The 21339-nt window shown below is 30.5% G+C and overlaps 1 protein-coding gene across 1 annotated transcript in view; it reads right to left on the bottom strand.

The window, feature by feature from the left end:
* Positions 1 to 16037: 16037 nt before the first annotated feature.
* Positions 16038 to 21339, bottom strand: part of LOC113511492 (uncharacterized) — a 76055-nt gene continuing 70753 nt past the window's right edge. Inside the window, exons 6-7 of the mRNA XM_031907646.2 lie at positions 19388 to 19447; positions 16038 to 18950 (exon numbers count right to left, since the gene is read on the bottom strand). Of these exons, the coding sequence (XP_031763506.1) occupies positions 18864 to 18950; positions 19388 to 19447 (147 nt within the window). The 3' untranslated portion in view covers positions 16038 to 18863. The remainder of the gene's footprint in view (positions 18951 to 19387; positions 19448 to 21339) is intronic.

Genomic DNA, 21339 nt, shown 5'->3' with positions numbered 1-21339 from the left:
TTATGGTGTATATAATATTATCCCGCCTATTAAAACCCCATCAAGCCATTAAGGCTTAAAACTGGAAACATATTGTCAGACCCGACTATCAGTCACTCCTGATGGACTTGACTGAATAATGTACACGGTTGTTCGTTTATCTCTCTATCTCTTCTTAGTATATACTCGTATGCATATGTGTATCTAAAACGGATACTCAGGTTATAAAATGAGCTCCCTGCTGAAGTTGTTCCAAGAGATTACAGCATGGGGTTCTTCAAAAGAGGGGTAAAGAGGTTTTTTCAAGGTCGGCAACGCGTGCGTAATACCCCTGATATTACAGGAATTCGTAGGCTACGGTTACCGCTCACTATCAGGTGGACCGTATGCTTATTTGCCACCACGGTAGTATCAACCAAAAAAACATCCATCTGAGCTGGATAATTGTCGAACATCCGATCGTTCAAAGACGATCCACAGTTATAGGACCACTGTTATAAAATCAGTTTAAACAAGTTGATATATTTGTCCATATTCCGTTCATCAGTCGTGACTGATGGAAGTTAACGATGATATAGTTTCAGTTTAATATACAAATGGGCAGTACGCAAATCGTTCAGTACGTAGCACCCACTTAAACCAATTTCACACAATACTCCCACCTACTTATTCCAATGTCATAAATCATAAAGTTATGCGAACAGTTGGCTCTCCAGTTTGAGATAGGCACTTAAAGTTGTTTTAGTGTATTCTGTGTTGCAAGATATAACTTAGTTGCAACTTAAAGTTGATCGATGATATGTAAAGTTTTCCTTAGTATCTTCGAATTTCTGACAGTTATTACTACCATTAATACGTAGCAGTACATAGAAAAAAATATTTCAAAAGGCGGGTTTAAATTAATACCTGATGGAGTGACTACCATCGTGTAACTGGAAACGCATTTAACTTTCGAATCCCGTCGGAACAAAATAAGATTAAAAGATAACAAACCAACAACTTAATAAATGTATGTAATAAATGTATTGAAATGTAGATAATAAATGTATTTTTTTAATGGGTGATGATGGAATAGTAACCCTGTAGAGGGTCACAGTGAAAGATAATATTTTTTAAAACAACAATATATATAATACGTATAGATACAAGACAAGACAACCATTTGAATAGAAACAAAAACCGTGTAGAAAAATAATATCAACATATATATGTGGCCAGACTTAAATTTACATTACGGCCACAAAGAAGTTTCAATAAACCCTGCTCGTGTTATCGATTTACGCTGGCGGGGTACCAGTAAGAGATGATAGATGAGAATAAAAGCAGGCCAATTAGTCCATCGTGACGCATTCAAGAATAAACCTTAATGGTTTCCAGAGGGGAACCACGTAGAGGTCGGCCTAATAGAGTATATTGCTAGCAAAGATGATATTAAACTACATTACTAACAATTCATTTCCACCCTAATAAATGTATTAATATAGTTATGATACATTAGAAATATTACATTGCTATCACAGACTACTACTGCGTAGCAACATAATTCCTTTTATGGTTATCTAATATGTAAAAAAAATATCTACGCGTACACTCTTGTTACACGTCTCACATCCAATTATCCCACATGATATATATGTAAGGGACCACGATCTCAGAAATTTAGTTTGCTAATATATCTATTTAATATGAAAATATATTTTCCGTCTTAGCAACATGTTTGATTTTGTCTTCAGGACAAAGTTTGTATGTGCTCGACAATGAAAAGCGTTAATATTTTTTAGTATAAAAATATTCTACTTATTTGAACACTATTTATTGAGAGAGCCCTGTGCAATCTGTCATGAAAGAAACATAAAACACAAGAAGAAACGTGTACAGAGTACACGTCTCTTCTATGTGTGTATAATTGTAATTATCTATTGAGTGAGTATAAATTTATTTACAGATTATTCTAGCAGTAAAACTGAACATTTTTCTAAAAATAAAAAAAAAATAATCTAATTGAGATTTTAAGATTAAAGGATCCTTTAGTGAAATGGCTTAAAAAGAATAGGCCGAAAAGCAACAAAATAGTCTAAGACGACATAGATGGGAAGTCAATGAGTTATTCTTGTAATCAGACTTTTTTATACGACAAAGATTGTAAACATATAATACATGTTTACCACCTTTGATGGCATACAGTCCATACGAGAGATATTATGTAAATATTGCCAAATCAGAGAAAACTTTAATACGCCATTCTTGATAAACACACTATAGTCCCTAGAAAAAAGTCTTGGAATAAATCTCATTCCAAAGCGTGAACGATCATGGGAGAAAACTCTAATGTAAAAAAAAACTATTATACTGATGGGTTCCGTGGTTAGTTTGACAAATAAATTGCAGTGATTAAACATATTTCTACTGTCACAAATTAATAATATCAAACTTAAATTAACGCAACACACTTAATCACTACACGTACCTATAATTTAAATTAAATTTGTCGACTGTTAAACCGTCGAAAACTTTGTATAATTTGCAAGTTGAATATAAGGAAGTTACGGAAAACTAATCGGCGATTAAACAGTGCAAGTTCAAAGTAGCTGAAAACTCCGACGGAGTGTCAGATAAAACGCAAACTTTGTGCACTCTCATTTACAATAGGATATCTCATCGAACAAATAAACTTAATTAAAAATATAATAAGGATATGAATTAATTAATAGCCTCCAATTTTATTTATACTTAAACCTGTACGTTAGTTAGTTACTGTATGCTAGTTTTTAAAATGTTGGTAATTCTGAACATGTAGGAAAAAATGTGGTAACAACTAACTTAACTAACTAAATACTGGAGGAAAAGGGATATTAGTAATGCGAAAACTACCAATCACATTGCTAGCAATATACCCTATCAGGTTGACCTCTATCTGGTCCCCCGTGGAAACCATCGTGCTGAATTCCAGGTATATTCATCACGATGGGCTAATTGACTTATCTTTCCATTCTCACCTGTCATCCCTCACTACCCTCAGTACCCTGCTATCGTATACCGTTAGCGCAGATAGGGTTACCATTCCATTATAATCCATTAACAACTTAAAAGTACTGTAATAAAATAAACACGTTAAATGTAATTAAATTTTGTTAATATAACATATTAGTTTTCTATTTATTAGTTAGACAAAACAAAAGGCTCTTGCAAATAAAACTATGAAAACATTACCGTTCCAACTTAGCCAACACCTCTTGGAATAATTGAGATCGAGTTAGGAAGAAATAGAAGTGCATGAGGTGATTAGAAATCAGAGAAACTAACTAGTATTTATTTTTAACCAATTCCGAAAAAAGGAGGTTCTTAATTCGAAATATATCTTTTTTATGTTTATTACTTCATAACTCAGTCAATTATAAACCGATTTGGAAACTTATTTTTTATATAAACCGATATACTTACAAATTGGTCTCATAGAAATGTTATCAAATTCGGTTGAGTAGTTTAGTTTTTAAATCAAAATAACTATTTTAATTACAATTGAAGCGAGCTTTTTTGTAAAACACAATCTTTTATGTTTTATTTTTTTTTATCTCATTTATATTTCCGACAATTAAAAAAATTACTTTATAAAATATGATCTCTCTTTTAGTGCAATTTAAACGCATCTAAAACAAGTTTTCAACTAGAAATTATTTTCTGCACAGTCATTACGGGCAATTCAGAAGGCTTGGGGTAATCCAAAACATTCCTAATTGCCCTCTTGTAACCGTTTCCAATTAACCGAACTGTTTTGTGAACTTTGAGGTATTCGGTACGAAGTGGGGCAGCAGGTAATACGAAATATTGTACCGTTCTTAATTACCCGTCATTCTCAATTACTCCACTCTCCCCTAATGAATATTAAAGTCACGCGTTTGAATCTGACCGATACCAAAAACTTTGTGTGTCAATTGAAACTTTCAATTAACTTTCCAGTGATGGAAAACATCGTTGACAAACCAAATTCGTTTTATATAGAGGATGGTAAAGCACATCTCCTAACATATTAGATTCTAATATATTCAGCGAAATGTGTTGTATTGTGTTCTCAACCACGGTTACTAATCGCCAACTACATATGTAGTATATCTACTACATATGTAGTATCTACTACATATGTAGTTGCAATCATGAATATATATCTTTATTTTATTGCTATTGTAGTAAATTTTAAAAAAGGCCATTATCAATGCAATTATTACACTCCTCCCAAATATTTTTTCCATCTGAAATTAGTAAATACATTATTACTAATACTTTGGTGGAGATATCTTGAAGATAATCTATAAAGTTGGTCAAGTTATCTAAACTGAGACGCCTGAACTCACTTTGTGATACATTATACTAATTTATCAAAGCCAATAAGATATTATTTGAGCATGATTACTATCGAAACACTTAATCCAAATTGGAGAGACTTTTAGGTTGAATTACTCTTGAGAATATTAGAAACGTCAGAGTACACGTATCTTTAAAGAAAATAACTATAATACCTTCTCGCTAATGAAAATTTTTACACTAATTTTAAATAAAAAAATTAATAAGTATACTTTATTAACATTTCATCATCATCATTTCAGCGTTTAACTGTCCACTGCTGAACATAAGCCTACCCCTTAGTGGGCTTCGCCAGTAGTTACCACGCTTGGCAGGCGGATTAACAACCGCAGTTAGGCTTTGGAGATGTTTTAAGAGGGACGCTGCTGCCCATCCTTAGCCCTCGCTTAGTCACCTCTTACGACACCCACCGGAAAGAAAGGGGTGACTTATTCTATGCCGGAAAAACACGGCCATTATCATTAACATTTACTACATAGAAAATAAAATAATTTAAAATTGTGTTCCACAAAACTAAACCGACATCAAAACCGACTTTCGTAGCAAAACTAGTTATTTTATTTAAAAGCTAAACTACTGAACTAATTTTGGTAAAATTTTTTTAGGATACAATAAAATAATTTACAAAATCAGACAGAGTCAGAGGTAACAAACATAAAAAAACAACTTACTTGAGAACCTCCTTTTAAAAAAAAAATCGATCTAAAACACAAAAGAAACAGACCAATAAACGCAATCTATTGCTCAATTGTGTAATAGATTCAGAATTGGTGTTGTAATCGAGCAACATAATATATATATATATATATATATATATATATATATATATCATAGAAATTTCGACTGACTTAAAAAAAAGCAAAGGATTCACAATTCGATTTTTTTTTTACAGAAGCTTAACAATCAAAGTGGAGTGAACAGTTTGGTTTATAATAAACTAATTATAAATGTAAAATACAATAATAACAAAATATATAAATAAAAAAGATTGTACGTTTAAGAGAAAAATACACAAATACTGTCATTATATACTGTCATTATATATACCATAAACATTATAAAAGTAACATGTTTTGGTACGCTAAGAAATATTTAACTGTTGTCAAAAACATTAATGCGCCAGTCTAATCGCGATGATTATCATTTCAATGCGTTTCCATCCCCAAAGTTTAAGGTGTTATACGTTCGTACCCTGTAATTTTATACAAACGATTGAAGTCAAACATTCTCGTTAAGCAAAACAACGTAAAATAATGGTTTGTTTTCCTAAAAAAAAATAAACAAAGCTTCAGATTACACAAAAGATGATAATCCTGACCAACGTTCAAAAACGAGAAATATTCGGATACAGAAACGGAATTATTTCAAAAATAAGGATATAAATAAAAACAAAGATAACTCACATTAAATAAAACGTACAATTTAAAAGATACAGAAACGTAATAATTTCAAAAATAAGGATATAAATAAAAACAAAGATAACTCACATTAAATAAAACGTACAATTTAAAAGCAACGTAATTAAGCTCACTCTGTGTATACAAAGCTTGGTAATGATTGCTGGTGTGTAAATTATTAAAGATATTTAAAAACCGGTACACTTAAAAATAAAAAGATGTGAAAATGCAAAAATTTATTAAGACGTTTGAACGTTAAGTTAAATAGCAATCTTAAATATGTAAGACAATTTCATATTTTGTTACACAAAGAAAACCCGATTTCAATGCGTCATTTTGTCAAGTGTATATAACCTAATTTTGTCAAGCAAAATTAGTATGAACTTGGGACTTTGTCGCTTTTAATAAATAGATAATAGATAGATAAATAATAGACAGAAAAATATAATTGTTAATGAAATACTTAAACATATTTCATATTTTGAGAAATCGTAATCGCGCAAAATGTGTAAAAAATTTTGTGGTATTTTTTGTCAATTTTATACCAATATGAGTTTTATTAATATTTTTAAAATTAAAATACATATCTTAAAGAAAATAAGGACAGATATCTATTTTTTCCATTACCATACTTTTTTGAATAGAAATAATAATAATAAACTCTTTATTGTGCACTTAAGAAATGATTACATGTAATATTTATACATAATGTGTATATACAAAAGGCCCTATCGGTAAAAGCAATCTCTTACAGACGACCTGGCATAGGCAGAGAGCCTACCTACCTTAGGTGGCGCAAGTTAGACACAGTGAATACATAGAAATAATCAAATATAAATGTATTAGTCTATATTATTCTATTTTTATATACACTATTGTTATTTATATAAAAATAAATTTTAAATTATTACAACAACTTTTACTAGGAGTAGATAGTACATCAGTTGTGGTTTGGCCCGTTTTTGTGCTCAATTTATTTGATCTTGCGCGCCATTTAGTTTGGGGATATCTTGGCAAATATTTAGTGAAGCGGCGAAAGGAAACGTTGCAGCTAATGGTGGGCCGAGATTCGACGGCGTCCCATTACAACCACTGAAATTCTTCTCCAAATTGAAAGTCATTGTTCGATACTGGCAGTTATAGAGCAGTATTGTTTTATACCCCATATAATAAAGTTTAATGTACGATTTGCAACATTTAACTGAATAATATTGTCCGTAATACTATCTGCATGAAAGCAGTTTAACTCGTTCTTATGGAATTTCAAAAATCCTTCATAGCGTTTTGGAGAGAATCTTACCTGCCAGTTTTATTGATAATTAAGATCCAATTAACTGGGAGTTCTGCGTTCTACGTGACTTCATAATGGGAAAGATTAAGCTATACCTTAAGTTTCTAATAATTTATTCACCATATGTTTTTAAGTAATAATAATACTTACCCAATTATATAATTTCATTGATCCGTTCATAATGTTTTCTCACAATGACATAACAAGTAGACTGCAATGCCAAAACGCCTTAGCAAAAAAATTTACAGGCGGATTCTTAAAGAAATTTCTATCAGTTGACCTTAAATATAAGAAATGTTTTAATTTGTGTTGAAATATGAATAATACAACGCTAAAGAAAATTGATGATTTTCTCGTATTTTAAGTCGCACTCTAAAGCTTTGGATAAGAAAAGCTAATCACTTAATCTTTAATCGATAGCCATTTACGAAAAATGAAAACGTCTTAAGAAAAAAGAATATTCATGTACCATTTATCAGAAGAGCTTAAATTTAATCCGCAATGGATTAATTTTTTATATCACAATTTTTTTTATAGAATTATTTTCCCTTTTCCAAAATATTTGTTTAATTTCTTATTCAATAGGATAAAAAATTGAACTGTGCAATTTTCTATGTTTTATTATTTATATACCATTTATTAGAATGGTTATTATTTAATCCACTATAGATTATTTTTTATATCACAATAATTTTTTTGTTGAACGATTTTTTTTTTTTCCAAAAAAATGTACAATTTGTTCAATTTCTTCCTTAATTGAATGAAAAATTTAACTGTCATTTTTTTCAGTTTTCAGTGTTTTGAATCAATATTGTAGACAAAACATTCATAATTTTAAATAACTCAATCTATTCACGAACTCGAAAGATCCGTGACATTCGAATAGACAGATAAACAGACGTGGAAATGACAGTTATAAGGTACTGTTTAGCCCTTTGAGAATTATAATAATAGTTTATTGAATCAAATAATTTCAGGAAAATTCATCTCACACTAAAGTTAAAAAATAATAAATTTTTCACGTAATGTAGGTCACATAATTTTGGCATTCCCAATTTTGTACCTCTGAGTATGAAGTAAGTTGTTAATTCAGCTAATTTTATTATATTTGTGGTGTAATTATATGACCATTAATTATTTTTATTTTGCAATAAAAAGGGTTTTCTTTTGTTCATATTTACTTCATTATTTAACATTATAATCCAAAAAATAATATTAAATTTTCACAATATTGTACACCAGTCTACCCGCTGACATTGATGCTCCTTTCCACTTTGGGTTTAGCTGGAAAAGAACTCTTTTAGAGTTAAGCTCACCTTTGTACATTTGATTAGCTCTGTCATATTTATTATGTATAATTAGTATGTAAATACAATAAAATATTAAATAAATAAATACTTTTACATTTTCTAACACTCTAGTACCTGATTAAACTTGGTGTGAAAATATATACAAATTTGATTTAATTCTGTAAATTTTGTTTTTTTCCATAATATCACTTCTGGATATTTACTTTCTGTCTGTCATCGAATAAAATTGTCCAATTTTTATCCGCTGCAATAATCAATTGCCAATCCCCTTCGAGATATCAAAAAGCAAATAATTGTTATTTTCCCAGCAATTCTCTATCAGATTACTTTATCTTATAAACGTATCCGCTCGTAAATTAGCCAATTCAGAGAACAACTGACAGATAGTTTATTAGGGAGTCATTAATTCATTCCCATCTTTCTTTATTATATTCAGTAATCAATATTTTACTGTATTATCTAAACAGTAAGGATGATAATATCTTAAAATATTTCATAGTGGTATATAGATTCTATGCACTTAACAATGTATGATGTAACAAACCTCAAATATAAAAATAAGATCAACTTTCTGTTATTATATATAGATATATTCTATTAATTGTATTTAATAAAATTCGATATTTTTTTATAAGTCGTAACTATAAATATAAAATCTATTTACTTTTCTTAGTTTATCTTAGAATACGAATATGGCATAATCATAAATTAGGTTAAAATGACAAAACAAAATATAATTATTATATTATTATTTTGACAGCCCTTACATTGTTAGACTTAATTTGATAATAATTTTAATACGATATAGTATGCTGTCAACAAAACCTATAGATCCTTTTATTATGCTATTCTCGATCAATCGATGGATCAAACGATTTCTTGCGTATGGTGGGTAGAACAATAAAAGTCAGAGTCTCAAATCCCTTTTTAACAATATTTTCAACTTCAGCTATATTGGTTGAACTAAGAAAAAACCAGGCTGGGAATTAGAAGTCCTTTGTATAGAAACTTCTCAAATTCATGGAATATTACGATATTATTAAAGGATTGAAACTTATCACTTTTTCAAAAGATCAGAAAAGGATTGCTAGGCATAGAATTTCTCAGACATAGATACACCTTTAAAATAATCATTTTCTCTTATCAAAAACTCGCCAAAAAATTAATATAATTTTTAAATAACTTATTCTAAGATGTTTTAAAACATTTACTTTTCTTAAACGTTAATAAGAAACTTTATTTATTTCTTTAAATATATTTGATTATATTTTTTATTCCTCGAGTAGTTTTATTTTTTCAATCTAACAATAACTTTTTCTTTATATTTTCATTACTCGAAATTGGTAGCAAATTGAAATATTGACTCGATTAACCAAGTTTTGATTTATCATCATTTTAGTCACTGCTGAACATAAGCCTTCCTCATAAGGCAAGTTTTACCAGTAACATAGTTGCTAGGTTTGGCAGGTGGGTTGACAACGGCAGTTAGACTTTTAGAGATGTTTTAAGAGGGACGCTGCTGCCCATCCCTCTACTATTAAATTTCTTTATTTCGACGCCTACAAAAAGGGAAGAGAGGGCCTATTCTATGCTGGGATTACATGGCTAAGTTTTTATTTATACCAGGCACTATTGGACATAAGCAGACTGTTTTAAAGTGGGGTGCAATTATTTGTTTATGCAAAACTTCATTATCTCCTATTGAAAGAGATATATACATAATACTTGTAAGTAAACATAATATAAAAAATATAATCAAATATGCCATTCTATGCCTACAGTCGAATCGCCCACGTACTGTGATTGTTTTTATTGAGCGAACGTGATAAGGACTGTCTGTGATCCCTGCCGATAACTTGAGGCCGGCACACATATAAGTAATTCTTCGAAATAGTTTCAGGTTTTCATAAATATATTATAATGATATTATCAGCGCCTTTGTTATGGTTCCCTTATACGAACATATTTTTGATACTTATGAATAATATATTTTAGTTAAGTATGACTTTTATATACATGTATGTTTTTTTTTTATTATACACAGAGACAATACAGTCTAACGTATATATGGGTATTTATTTATTTACGAATATTTATCACTTTGCATCAGAGACTATCGGGCCGTCAGCTTTTTTACCATTTGAAGTTTTAAAAAAATTTACTATAAATTAATTTTACGAACATACTCTTTTTGTCGTTTCCGATAATTATTTCAACTTTATCTGTATGGTATGTATTTAACTTCTTTAGGAGGCGTACGATGCTTTGCGTCACAGCGTCTCATCTCGCACTGTGAAACTCAGCTATATACTGTACTCCCATTTGACTAGAATCCAATAAATCCTAAATTAAATAAAAATATCAAATAAATGAAAGCAGGAAAATATACTCTTTTTATCAGTCAATCTTCATAACCGTCCTGTTAGCCGTTGTAACTAATTCCTGGTAAATTCGTTACTATGAACTAGCTAACGTGATTTCATTTTCACCTGTCATACTCCACTAGTATTGTGCCAGCGTAAACTAATAGCGCAGATGGAATTAGCTTACCTTTTTCATCCATTAAAAAGCACTATTGACATATCAACAAAAACACAATAGCAAAGCTTAGAGATAATAAAAGATTTCATTATCATCATCAGCCTCTTATCAGTCATTATCTGTTCATTGCTAAAAATAAACCTATTCCATAGACTTCATAAGGCACGGCCTCGTTCCTCATTGCAGTTTCTTATTCTGGATCTAGGGTTATTATAGTGATTCCAATACTAGAAATATCTATAAAACATCTATAATATATTTAAATAAGTGTAATATATATATATATATATATATATATATATATATATATATATATATATATATATATATGTATATAACAATTAATTTGCTAGGAGTATCTATTGTGTATAAACCTTTAGGAGTGACATAATCATAATTAACATTCGACGACCATGGATTGCTGAACGTGAAGTCACCCTTAACGACCTGATCCCCCATAATAAGGAAGCTATAATGTGATTTACAATTTACAGCCCATTTACATAATTGGACGAAATCATTAGTGTCTCTTTGAAAAAACGCTCTTCTAGTGAAACTGATACTTCCAGAGAACTTTCCAGAGAAACATCCATCGTATAACAACGAAAAATGTAAAGCTTTTCAGCTGAATAGCTGGACTATTAATTGTCTAAAAATATTAATTTTCATTGGAACAACATTGCTATGATAATTAAGGATTGAGTTTCACAAAAACCCATCTTCAATTGTGACAAAACCAGTTGTTCTGGCCTAAAAATTAAACTAATAAACTAACTTTGAAAAAATTCTGTGGGACCAATCTGCTGAACTAATGGAGTTATGAGGTAAAAAATATAACAAAATACAACCGAATTGAAAACTTCCTTCTTTTTAAAAGTCGGTTGAAAACATGCTAATTCCTTGCAGATTATGAATAAGTTATATTCTAATAACACTATTAATTAAATCAGCTAATTATACCTATATATTTTGTAGAATAACTTTTGATTTTTCTGTTATTATTTTATATAACTAAATAACGAAATAAAATTATAACACAGTAGGCGAATTTAATGCTAGCAGTAGTTTCTTCCAGTTTTTTACTGTAGAGTGATATGATTTTAGTATAATTGCCATAAATTTTACGTTCTATTTAACGTCAAAAATCTCTTAGTACGAGTTCACCTCAATTCTTTATTGAAAAGCATTTTCTTACTTCAATCAAATTAATCAAATTCAATCAAAGATTATGATGATTTCCAAAACAAACTTAACCTTTTAATAAATTTATTTAAGACAGCCACAGTATAGAAACAATAAGCTTGGCAATTTCCATGCTGATAAACTGTAGTTTTTTTATTCTTTTTTAGATTAGTATGTACAAAAAAATTTACTATTATAAGTAATCTATTAATCTATTAATTGTTCTTGTGAATCAATCCTTTTGAATATTTTCGCCATACTTTCACAAGTCACAGATATGTCGTGGAGATAAAAGAATTGTAATTACAAATCAAAAACGTCTCTAAGTCGACAAACAACTGTCACGAACTGACACCAATCAGATACACTTTTCTTGCAATACGGTTTTAGATATGACTTAGAAATATCCTCTTAATTAATGTATAGATCTTACTGTACGAGTTAAAGGTAAATTTAATATTTATCGTAAACTACCGGCCCAAATGGTAAAAATGAGACCAAATCTTCCCTCTCGCTAACTTATTTAAATAAAGATTTTTAACCCAAATTTTTCATTTTCCATACAATTTTTATATATTTCCATTCACATAAGTCTAGTTTTGACAATTAGAAACGTAACAAAAAGAAGCATTAGCCAAATAGTGTGCGGGCGTCCTGAAATAATGCGCTTATATTTATTCTATAATTGACTTTTATTTGAAAAGATTAATGTCATATTACACTTAAATATATAAAAAAAGTATTATTTAAACCGGCATTATCTGTTTATATACTATACGTTGACCCGTAGAGAATGCCTATAGCATTAATTTCTCCTTTTTTACTGTTTTTTATTGGTCAATAAAGATTAAATAAATAAGTAAATTAATTTTATAATAAAAATTACGCGCATGGATCATTTTAGTTATAAATTACTATAATCTATGTAACCAAACTACCACCATATTATAAATTATACCCCATTTGAATCACAGTTCCGTAGTAATTAATAATAATCATTCAAGGCTTTGAGCGTAGTAGTAATTAAACAGAATAGAAAGGACAAGGTTACTTCGCTTGAAATTACTCCTTAGTTTACAGTAATTAAAATCGTATGAATGCATCTTTATCTTACTCGCGTTGCTGACATCATGCAGTATTACTTGCATGGGAACTATGTATAACATATTTCACAAGTCCGTATAGTCCCTGCATAGAATAGGCCACTCCTTCCTTTCCTGTGGGTGTCGTAAGAGCCGACTAAAGGAACTTAATACTCGTAGTAAAGGAATGTCGTCGTCAAAAGCGTCAGAAGCGTCGCTCTTAAAACATCTTTAAAAGCCTAATAGCGATTGCCAACCCGCTTGCCAAGGTAGTCAACTACTGGAATACTCCCCTTATAGGGAGGAAGGCTTACGTTGAGCAGTGGACAGTTAATGGCTGAAATGATATACAAAATAACACCATCCAGTTCCAAACTAAACAGAGCCTTTACTATAAGTACAAGACGACTAATACATACATTTCTTTTTTAATTATAAGTAGAAAACAAAAATATAAAAAATAATTAATAAATAATAAAACACCCAGAAAAACAGCAATACTCATGAACAGTAATGTTTGTATTGTGCGAAGATTGAATCCACGACCATCGGAAGATGAGACAGTATATTACCCAATACATCTCCAATGTCTTAGACTATGATATACCTTTATCATTTTTATAATAGCCTATAGATATACCGAATTCCACTGTTGGGCGATCTTTTAAGGCTCAATTTGTATTTATTTAAATCTTATCGCACCATATTCTTCCTATGTTCCTATAGACCGCAACGCCGATATTCATCGTTTTGTATCCAGAACATGACAGGCTTGGTCTCCCATTTTTCCATTCCTTTTTAAATATTTTTAGCAATTTTTTTACACAACTGTCAAACAAATTTACGACCCAATTAATGAAAAATAAGTAAGATTTACATTCATATAATATATGGGATGTTTGATAAGATTCGCAACGTATCACCACATAGTCCCTACAAACAGTCGTTTTACGTACGCAAATATTTGCTCTATCGAGAAATTAAAGCACGAACCCTCGCCAATAATATTCTCTTGTAACGTTCTGCCTCGAATATCGCATATGTAACGTTTATGGCGAAGGGATTGCTTGTTTATTGAATAATACATATATTATTCTGAGGTAATCTCGAGCTTTACCACAACTCATATATATATATATATATATATATATATATCTTTATTGCACAAAAAACACACAGTAACAACAATAAGTTAATAACAATGTTAGCAAAGGCGAACTTATCTCTAAAAGAGATCTCTTCCAGTCAACCTAACGCAGTGGCATAGGAAGTAGTGAGTGGGCAGTAGTAGTGCAAGACAGAAATTAAAATAAATATTTACATAAATTATAAATAATTATATATATATACACACATGCATTCACATATATACATACATACACATACACATATATATACATATACACATACACATACATATACACACATACATACACACGTTAAATACAACATATAAATATCAAATACAAGAGAACACAATGATGACAGTCTTCTAATCATTTTTATATTTAAATTAAATTGGAAAGATAAAATGATTTTAATCTTTTTTTGAAGGAACTGCTAGACGGGCTATTCTGAATATTCACGGGAAGTTTATTCCACAGCTGTACAGCACGATATGCAAATGAGTTACCCATAAAATGGGTTTTACAGCAGGAAGCTTCAGTACCCTTGGTTCAGACAAAGACGTCTAGGTTGGAAGGAGGAGGTAATAATTGGAACAACGAAGGTAGGAAGGAGAATTGGGATTATTAAGGATATTATATAGGACCGCTAGGACATGTGTCTCATGACGATGTCTAATTGGGAGCCACTTTAAACGAGTGCGGTATTCCGAGACATGATCATATTTTCGTAAGCTGAAAATAAACCTTAAAATTTTGCTCAAGCTTATTTAGCAGCTCCTCGGTCACATCTAAGAAACAGACATCGGCATAATCCAGAATGGGAAGAAGGTCAAAGGTCATGAGTCAAGACGACAAAAAAATAAACAGAATTAGTTGTAGGATTGCACGTCAAAACTAAAACTTGTTTTTTGCACAAATTTTTAAACGTTTCTAACTTTTGGTTATTAAGAAAAATTTGTTCAAAAAGATTTTTTTTACTTGAGAAAACCTTGACGTAACCACGCTCATTCCATAACCTGAGCGTTGATGGGAACCAAGATCTCTGAAACCGAGAGTGAGCTCCCTATCAATTGCAAGTTAAAGAATAATAGAAAGTAGCCATGAGCATCATGTTAAACAATTCGTCTGAGCACAATCCATTGTACAAGCGGTAATCCATGCAAAGTTAAGCGAAATCTCTCCTAAGTCTAAAGGATTCGACGAGTAATAAGTAACTTTATAAAATTCCCGTTGTGCACCTGCATAGACAGTACCCAACATACCTAAAGAAGTTTTCTCTTTAAAAACTTTGTCAATATAAATTTTCGGTGATATAATTAATGAACCAAATTATCTCGATGAAAGACTAGGAAGTCGCCCTTCCCACGTTGGATTCTAGTGTACTTGCCGAAACGTCTAATATTATATTCAATACAAAGCTAACAATTAACAAACAGCATGACATATTTATTTGACCTGGCGTGACCTGCACTTATTGATTGGCCGGAATAAAAACTAATCAAAGTATACCTTTGTCTAAAACCTGTGTGTATGACAAATTTCATGATAAATAATTGAGCTGTTTAGGTGCAACAAACCCATTCTTTATAACACCAGTAACAATATGATAGATTATTTTATTATTATAATTTCAATATATTATCTTACCATATTTAAACAGAATTTCTAGCTACAAATTCCCAGGTAACTTTGAGAGAAACAAGATAATAATGTTACCTAATCTATCTACTGGATATTTATTCAAACGTAAAGGGCAAAATAAATACAAATTAGATGTCAACATTCAGTTTATTAGACGTATATCTATTACAGTATTGGAATTCCATTGTAACATATAATATACTCTTTTTATATCTATTTTCACAGGAAATATATATTTTGTCACTTGAGCATTTAACGCCCAATTTCAACGTTTCTAAATATTTACAAGCATTACAACAAGCTTATAATATAAATATACATCTAACAATATATATACAATTTGTTCACACAACATTCTGACAAATTACATGAATAATATTTACAGATACCTTGAAAGTAAACAAGTATAATGTCAAAAAAGGACTTTTGAATTCAGCGTTTATACATATGTATTCTCTCGCCATACGAATATAGCATTTATGATGATTAGTAGTATATTTTTTATAATTATAATTAAATCAAGTTCATTATATAATTTAGTATGTAGTATATACATTTTTAATTTTCAACGTTACTGTATATGTATATCACATTTACTAGCTATTGTTGACATTATTGAAAACAACATAATTTATTATTGAAAAGTGGATAGACACTTAATACGTATTGTAATAATGTGATATACCATAATATGTATCGATTCAATTTCCAGCAGTTACAAGTAAGTTCATGTAATGAAAAATTTGTACAAATAAAATTTTGCCTAATAATAAATAAAGGCTATATTTTATGGCCAATTGAATATTGTTCTATGAAATCATAATTTTATAAGTGCTTTTGAAAAGAAATAGCTTCTTAATTCTCCTTTATTTTATTTTAATAATTTTAAGAATTCTTTATGCAATCGAAGGATTTACTCCCGTGTTTGTTTCTTATTATTTTCATCATGATTAAAGCAAATGACTGTTTTTGTGAAACAATGTTATGTCTATATTACCCATGTTTCTTTTATTGTGCATAATCAGAGACTTAGCAAAATAAAAAAAAACACATGTCATTTCTGTAAAGGTTAATGTTATGTTATAAAATAAACTTATTATTTTACAACTACTTTAGGCGCAAAGGAATTTGTATTAAACGTACACAGCTGGCTCTGTGGTGTAAGCCAGGCGTTAGAAATGCCCGTATTTCGCCTCGGTTTTGCGGTCTCATCTCTGATATTCCGAGCACTTACTCCTCAGGAATTTCATTCAGAATACAATATTTGCTAAGGCTACAGAGACTGTCAGTTCAGCATTTAATAAACAGAAAAAATATTATGACAGGGACTTTGCAAAGTTTTGAATGCGGCTTGTGTAAAATTAATAAAACAACATATTTTGTAAAACTTCACAACTTCGTAACAAATCACGTATGAGACATAATATGGATACAAGTCGTGATGGTATTTTAAAACCATATTATTAATAATATAATAAATGTAGTGGAATATATAAACACACATACTTAGTTCAATTAAAAAATTTGCATTCAGTGATAAAAAATGTTATTTGTATTAATAAATTATTTTTAACTAACATTATGACTATGATGGAAGATACCGAATCCACAATATATGTTATATCTGTATTTAAAATTTTTATTTTATCACGTATTAAAAATATATATAATAATCTAAACAAATAGTAATAGTAAGTCTTGTTGTAGTAAGTTTAAATTATATTCTGCAAGCTAAAAATATTGTATTACACTACATTAAAGAAGGTTTAATAATTATATTATAAGAATTATTAATGTTAAAACTTGTATAGACAATTAAATATTATCTAACAAGTAAAAACATAAATAATAAAACCATCAAAAGACACAAATATAAACACACGAATTTCAATTAGAACGAAACATCATTCCTGAGAAATTCGTCAAATTGAATGGAAAACCACATAATCGCTAGAAACAGGAACTGACAAGGCATGAGCGTTGAGTAATGGGAAGTAAGAAAGTTTAATCACAGGCAAATCTTTTGTAAAATGCCTTTCTGAATTTAAAAAGAACAGAGTTCCGCCACGAGTTCCAATCTGAATTTGATTCAAAATATGTAATAAATGTAATAGTCACAAGTCTGTCACAGCAGTGTACTTGTAAAGAGCGACGCGTCTTCAGAATGAGTGTAGACTTGCATCAGTGTTAACCACGTCACAACAGCTCCATTGTAAAATGAGGCGACGCATCGTTATTACGACTCTAAACTCACGGCCGTGTCCATCCTGTCACAGCAGTATTCTTTAAAAACAGCGACGTATCGTTACAATAAATGTAAACTCGCGTCTGTGTTAACCGCGCCACAACAGCGCTATTGTAAAATGAACGATGCATCGTTATTACGAGTCTAAACTCACACCCGTGTCAACCCTGTCACAATAGTGTTCTTTTAAAAAGAGTGACGTATCGTTAAAATAAGTATAAACTCGCGTCTGTGTTAACAGCGTCACAACAGCGCTATTGTAAAATGAACGATGCGTCGTTATTACGAGTCTAAACTCACGTCCGTGTCAACCCTGTTACAACAGTATTCTTTTAAAAAAAGCGACGTATGGTTAGAATAAGTGTAAACTCGCGTCTGTATTAACCGCGTCACAACAGCGCTATTGTAAAATGAAGGACGCATCGTTATTACGAGTCTAAACTCACGTCCGTGTCAACCCTGTCACAGCAGCGTTCTTTTAAAAAGAGCGACGCATTGTTATTACGAGTTTAAACTCGCGTCAGTGTCAAGCCTGTCACAGCAGTGTTCTTGTAAAAAGAGCGACGCGTCGTCAGAGCGAGTGTAGACTCGCGTCAGTGTCGCTCTCCGCGCCTCCAAGCAGAAGCGTGGACTCGCAAGGTACCGACTGTCGGGAAAGCGAGTCTCGCTTTCGAGACTCAGAGGGCGGGAGTTGGGCCGGCGGTAGTAGTCACAGTTCGATGGCGGCAGCACCTTTCCACGTAACTCCGGCGCGGAGTAGGTGATACAGCCTTAGTACGCACCATATACATAAACACTGTAAAAGATATTAATATATTAATAAAAGTGTTTATTAGTACTTGATGGAAAATCAAACTCATATTGATACTGTGCTACAAATACGGCTATTCTCTGTATATCACTATGAATATGTATTAAATACATTAAAATAAATCACGTAATAACGTTTGTTTGATATATTAAAATATTTATTGTCTATCAAATAAACAACTACTGTATATTCTGTAATAGTTTACATAAAACAATATCATATGAGAATATTTTCTTTTTTCATATTTGTAGGACATGATTTTTCAGTAGTCGGATTTTACTTTTGTAGAATAACATGCTTATCAAAGCAGCAGATTATTTCTAAACTGTATAAGATTATAATTATAGTATAATTTGTACTGAATTTTTACGGATCTATTTGGATTTGTCGTGTATATATATTTATAATATATGTATACTTACATTCAAAAATATCCTCGGTATTAAAAAAGATATTTCCGCCTTACACATGGCGTCGAATTGCTGAAACAAAAGATAATAAAGACAATTAAAATTTAAATTTCTGTAACTTTAATAAAGTGTTTTTTGCGTCTGTCCTATTTTAGTTTAAAATTAATACGAAGGCAATAATAAAAACCCCTATCAATTGCAAAAATTTATTAAAATTGCTATTTTTTTTTATACTACTTAGAATGGCAAACAAGCTGACGGCCCACTTGATGAAAAGTAGTAACCGTCGCCTATAGACATGAGCAGTACAATATTATGTAGTAGTTTTATGATTGCTCACTGGATGAAACTATTACCTACAGATATGAAAAGTATCATAGACATCGTAGAATCTATGACCAGGTGATCTAGACCCATGGTATCCCTCATACATTTCCATTCTTGAAGTCTAAGATATTATGCTACAATACTCTGAAATTTTATTGGCATATTACGATATGACATCAAACCAAAATATTTCTATGCAAGCCAACTGTTTCGTGAACAACTCTCTTACGACTGAAACATGAGTAGGACAGAGGTACCCTATATATAGGTATGTAAGTAGGTATATTATCCATGCCTATTATCCAAACAGATGACTTTTATAAAAAATATAAATGCTTAAAAACCTAACGTGCCTACCCCTTAATTAAAGAGTTAAAGTTGTAATTGATATTAAAGAAATAACCTTTAAAACGGATTTATTTAATTGGTACAATGAAATATAATACACTTTGACATTATTAACGATCGAAATGTGTACATAAATTTATAATTAGTGTTGACAACGACAAATAGCTGCAATCAATACATTTTACTTCAGAATTACCTAAGTAGTTACGAATGGATACAGAAAGACATTTAATGACTGGCCATTTTCATAGCGGTAAAAATTTACTGACTAAAAATTTTCAATTAAAGATTCCGTACGCGTTTTCTCACTACTACTACTCATGTGTGGATATCGTCCTCTGGCATTAAAAGTTTTTAAACCGCTTTCATTATATACAAACTCGTGTCGCAAAATGTGCGTGGACTTAATAACGGTCGGAGATTGATGGCTAAAATGAAATATCGTGCAACTACTACTAATGATAATAGTAACTAGTCCTCAAATGTTAACAGTCGTACGCATACTAATGGTGACGAAATTAGCCGATTCTCAAATATTGGCAGCTGCACGGATACTAATGGTAACGGAATTATACAAAATAATTGTAATCAACTAACCAGTGATGTAGACTTTTGCAAAATAACACTTAGTGCAGTAAAATAAATTATTTAACTTTAATAACCGGACGGATTTGATAGACATTTATTACAATAACAATTAATTTGTTACTTGTCCTAACTTAAAACATTTTTATGTTAATTCGCGTGGATAATACCACAGGATACAGCAAATTTTATATTAAAAAATTCATATAAACTTTAATTTTTTTCTACCCAACTCTAGAACCCTAAAAATTTGCGAGCGACTATAAATATTTTCTTTTCTCTCATCGTAAAACAGCGGTGGTGATTGCAAGCTTTCACGCAGTATTATGCACATTATTAAAATGTTCTTGCTTTATATATAGTATTTATATATAAGTATATAACTTATGTATTTATTAACTACTAGCTATTATCCACAACTTCGTGGATTATGAAAGCAGAAAACCCAATGAAATAGATGACGTATAAATATGAAACATATACCAGATAAAGTATAAAGTTAGATAATTAGAAGCATATCTATTGAAACGATATCCATTTTAGTGAAATAGACAGGTAGACTGATAGAAAAAACATAGCAATATTAATTGTTTTGGGTTCTATTGCACTTATTATACCTCTCATATATATTTTTTTATATACAAACACAAAAAGAACAAACACAGATTTCATGTGTGCATTTGTAATGCTTGCCGAAGGTATTA

This window comes from Galleria mellonella, unplaced genomic scaffold (genome assembly GCF_026898425.1).
Source record: "Galleria mellonella isolate WM207_F2 unplaced genomic scaffold, CSIRO_AGI_GalMel_v1 utg300, whole genome shotgun sequence".
NCBI lineage: Eukaryota > Metazoa > Arthropoda > Insecta > Lepidoptera > Pyralidae > Galleria > Galleria mellonella.
The sequence above is the reverse complement of the archived record's forward strand: the minus strand, read 5'-3'. Positions and strand labels throughout refer to the sequence as shown.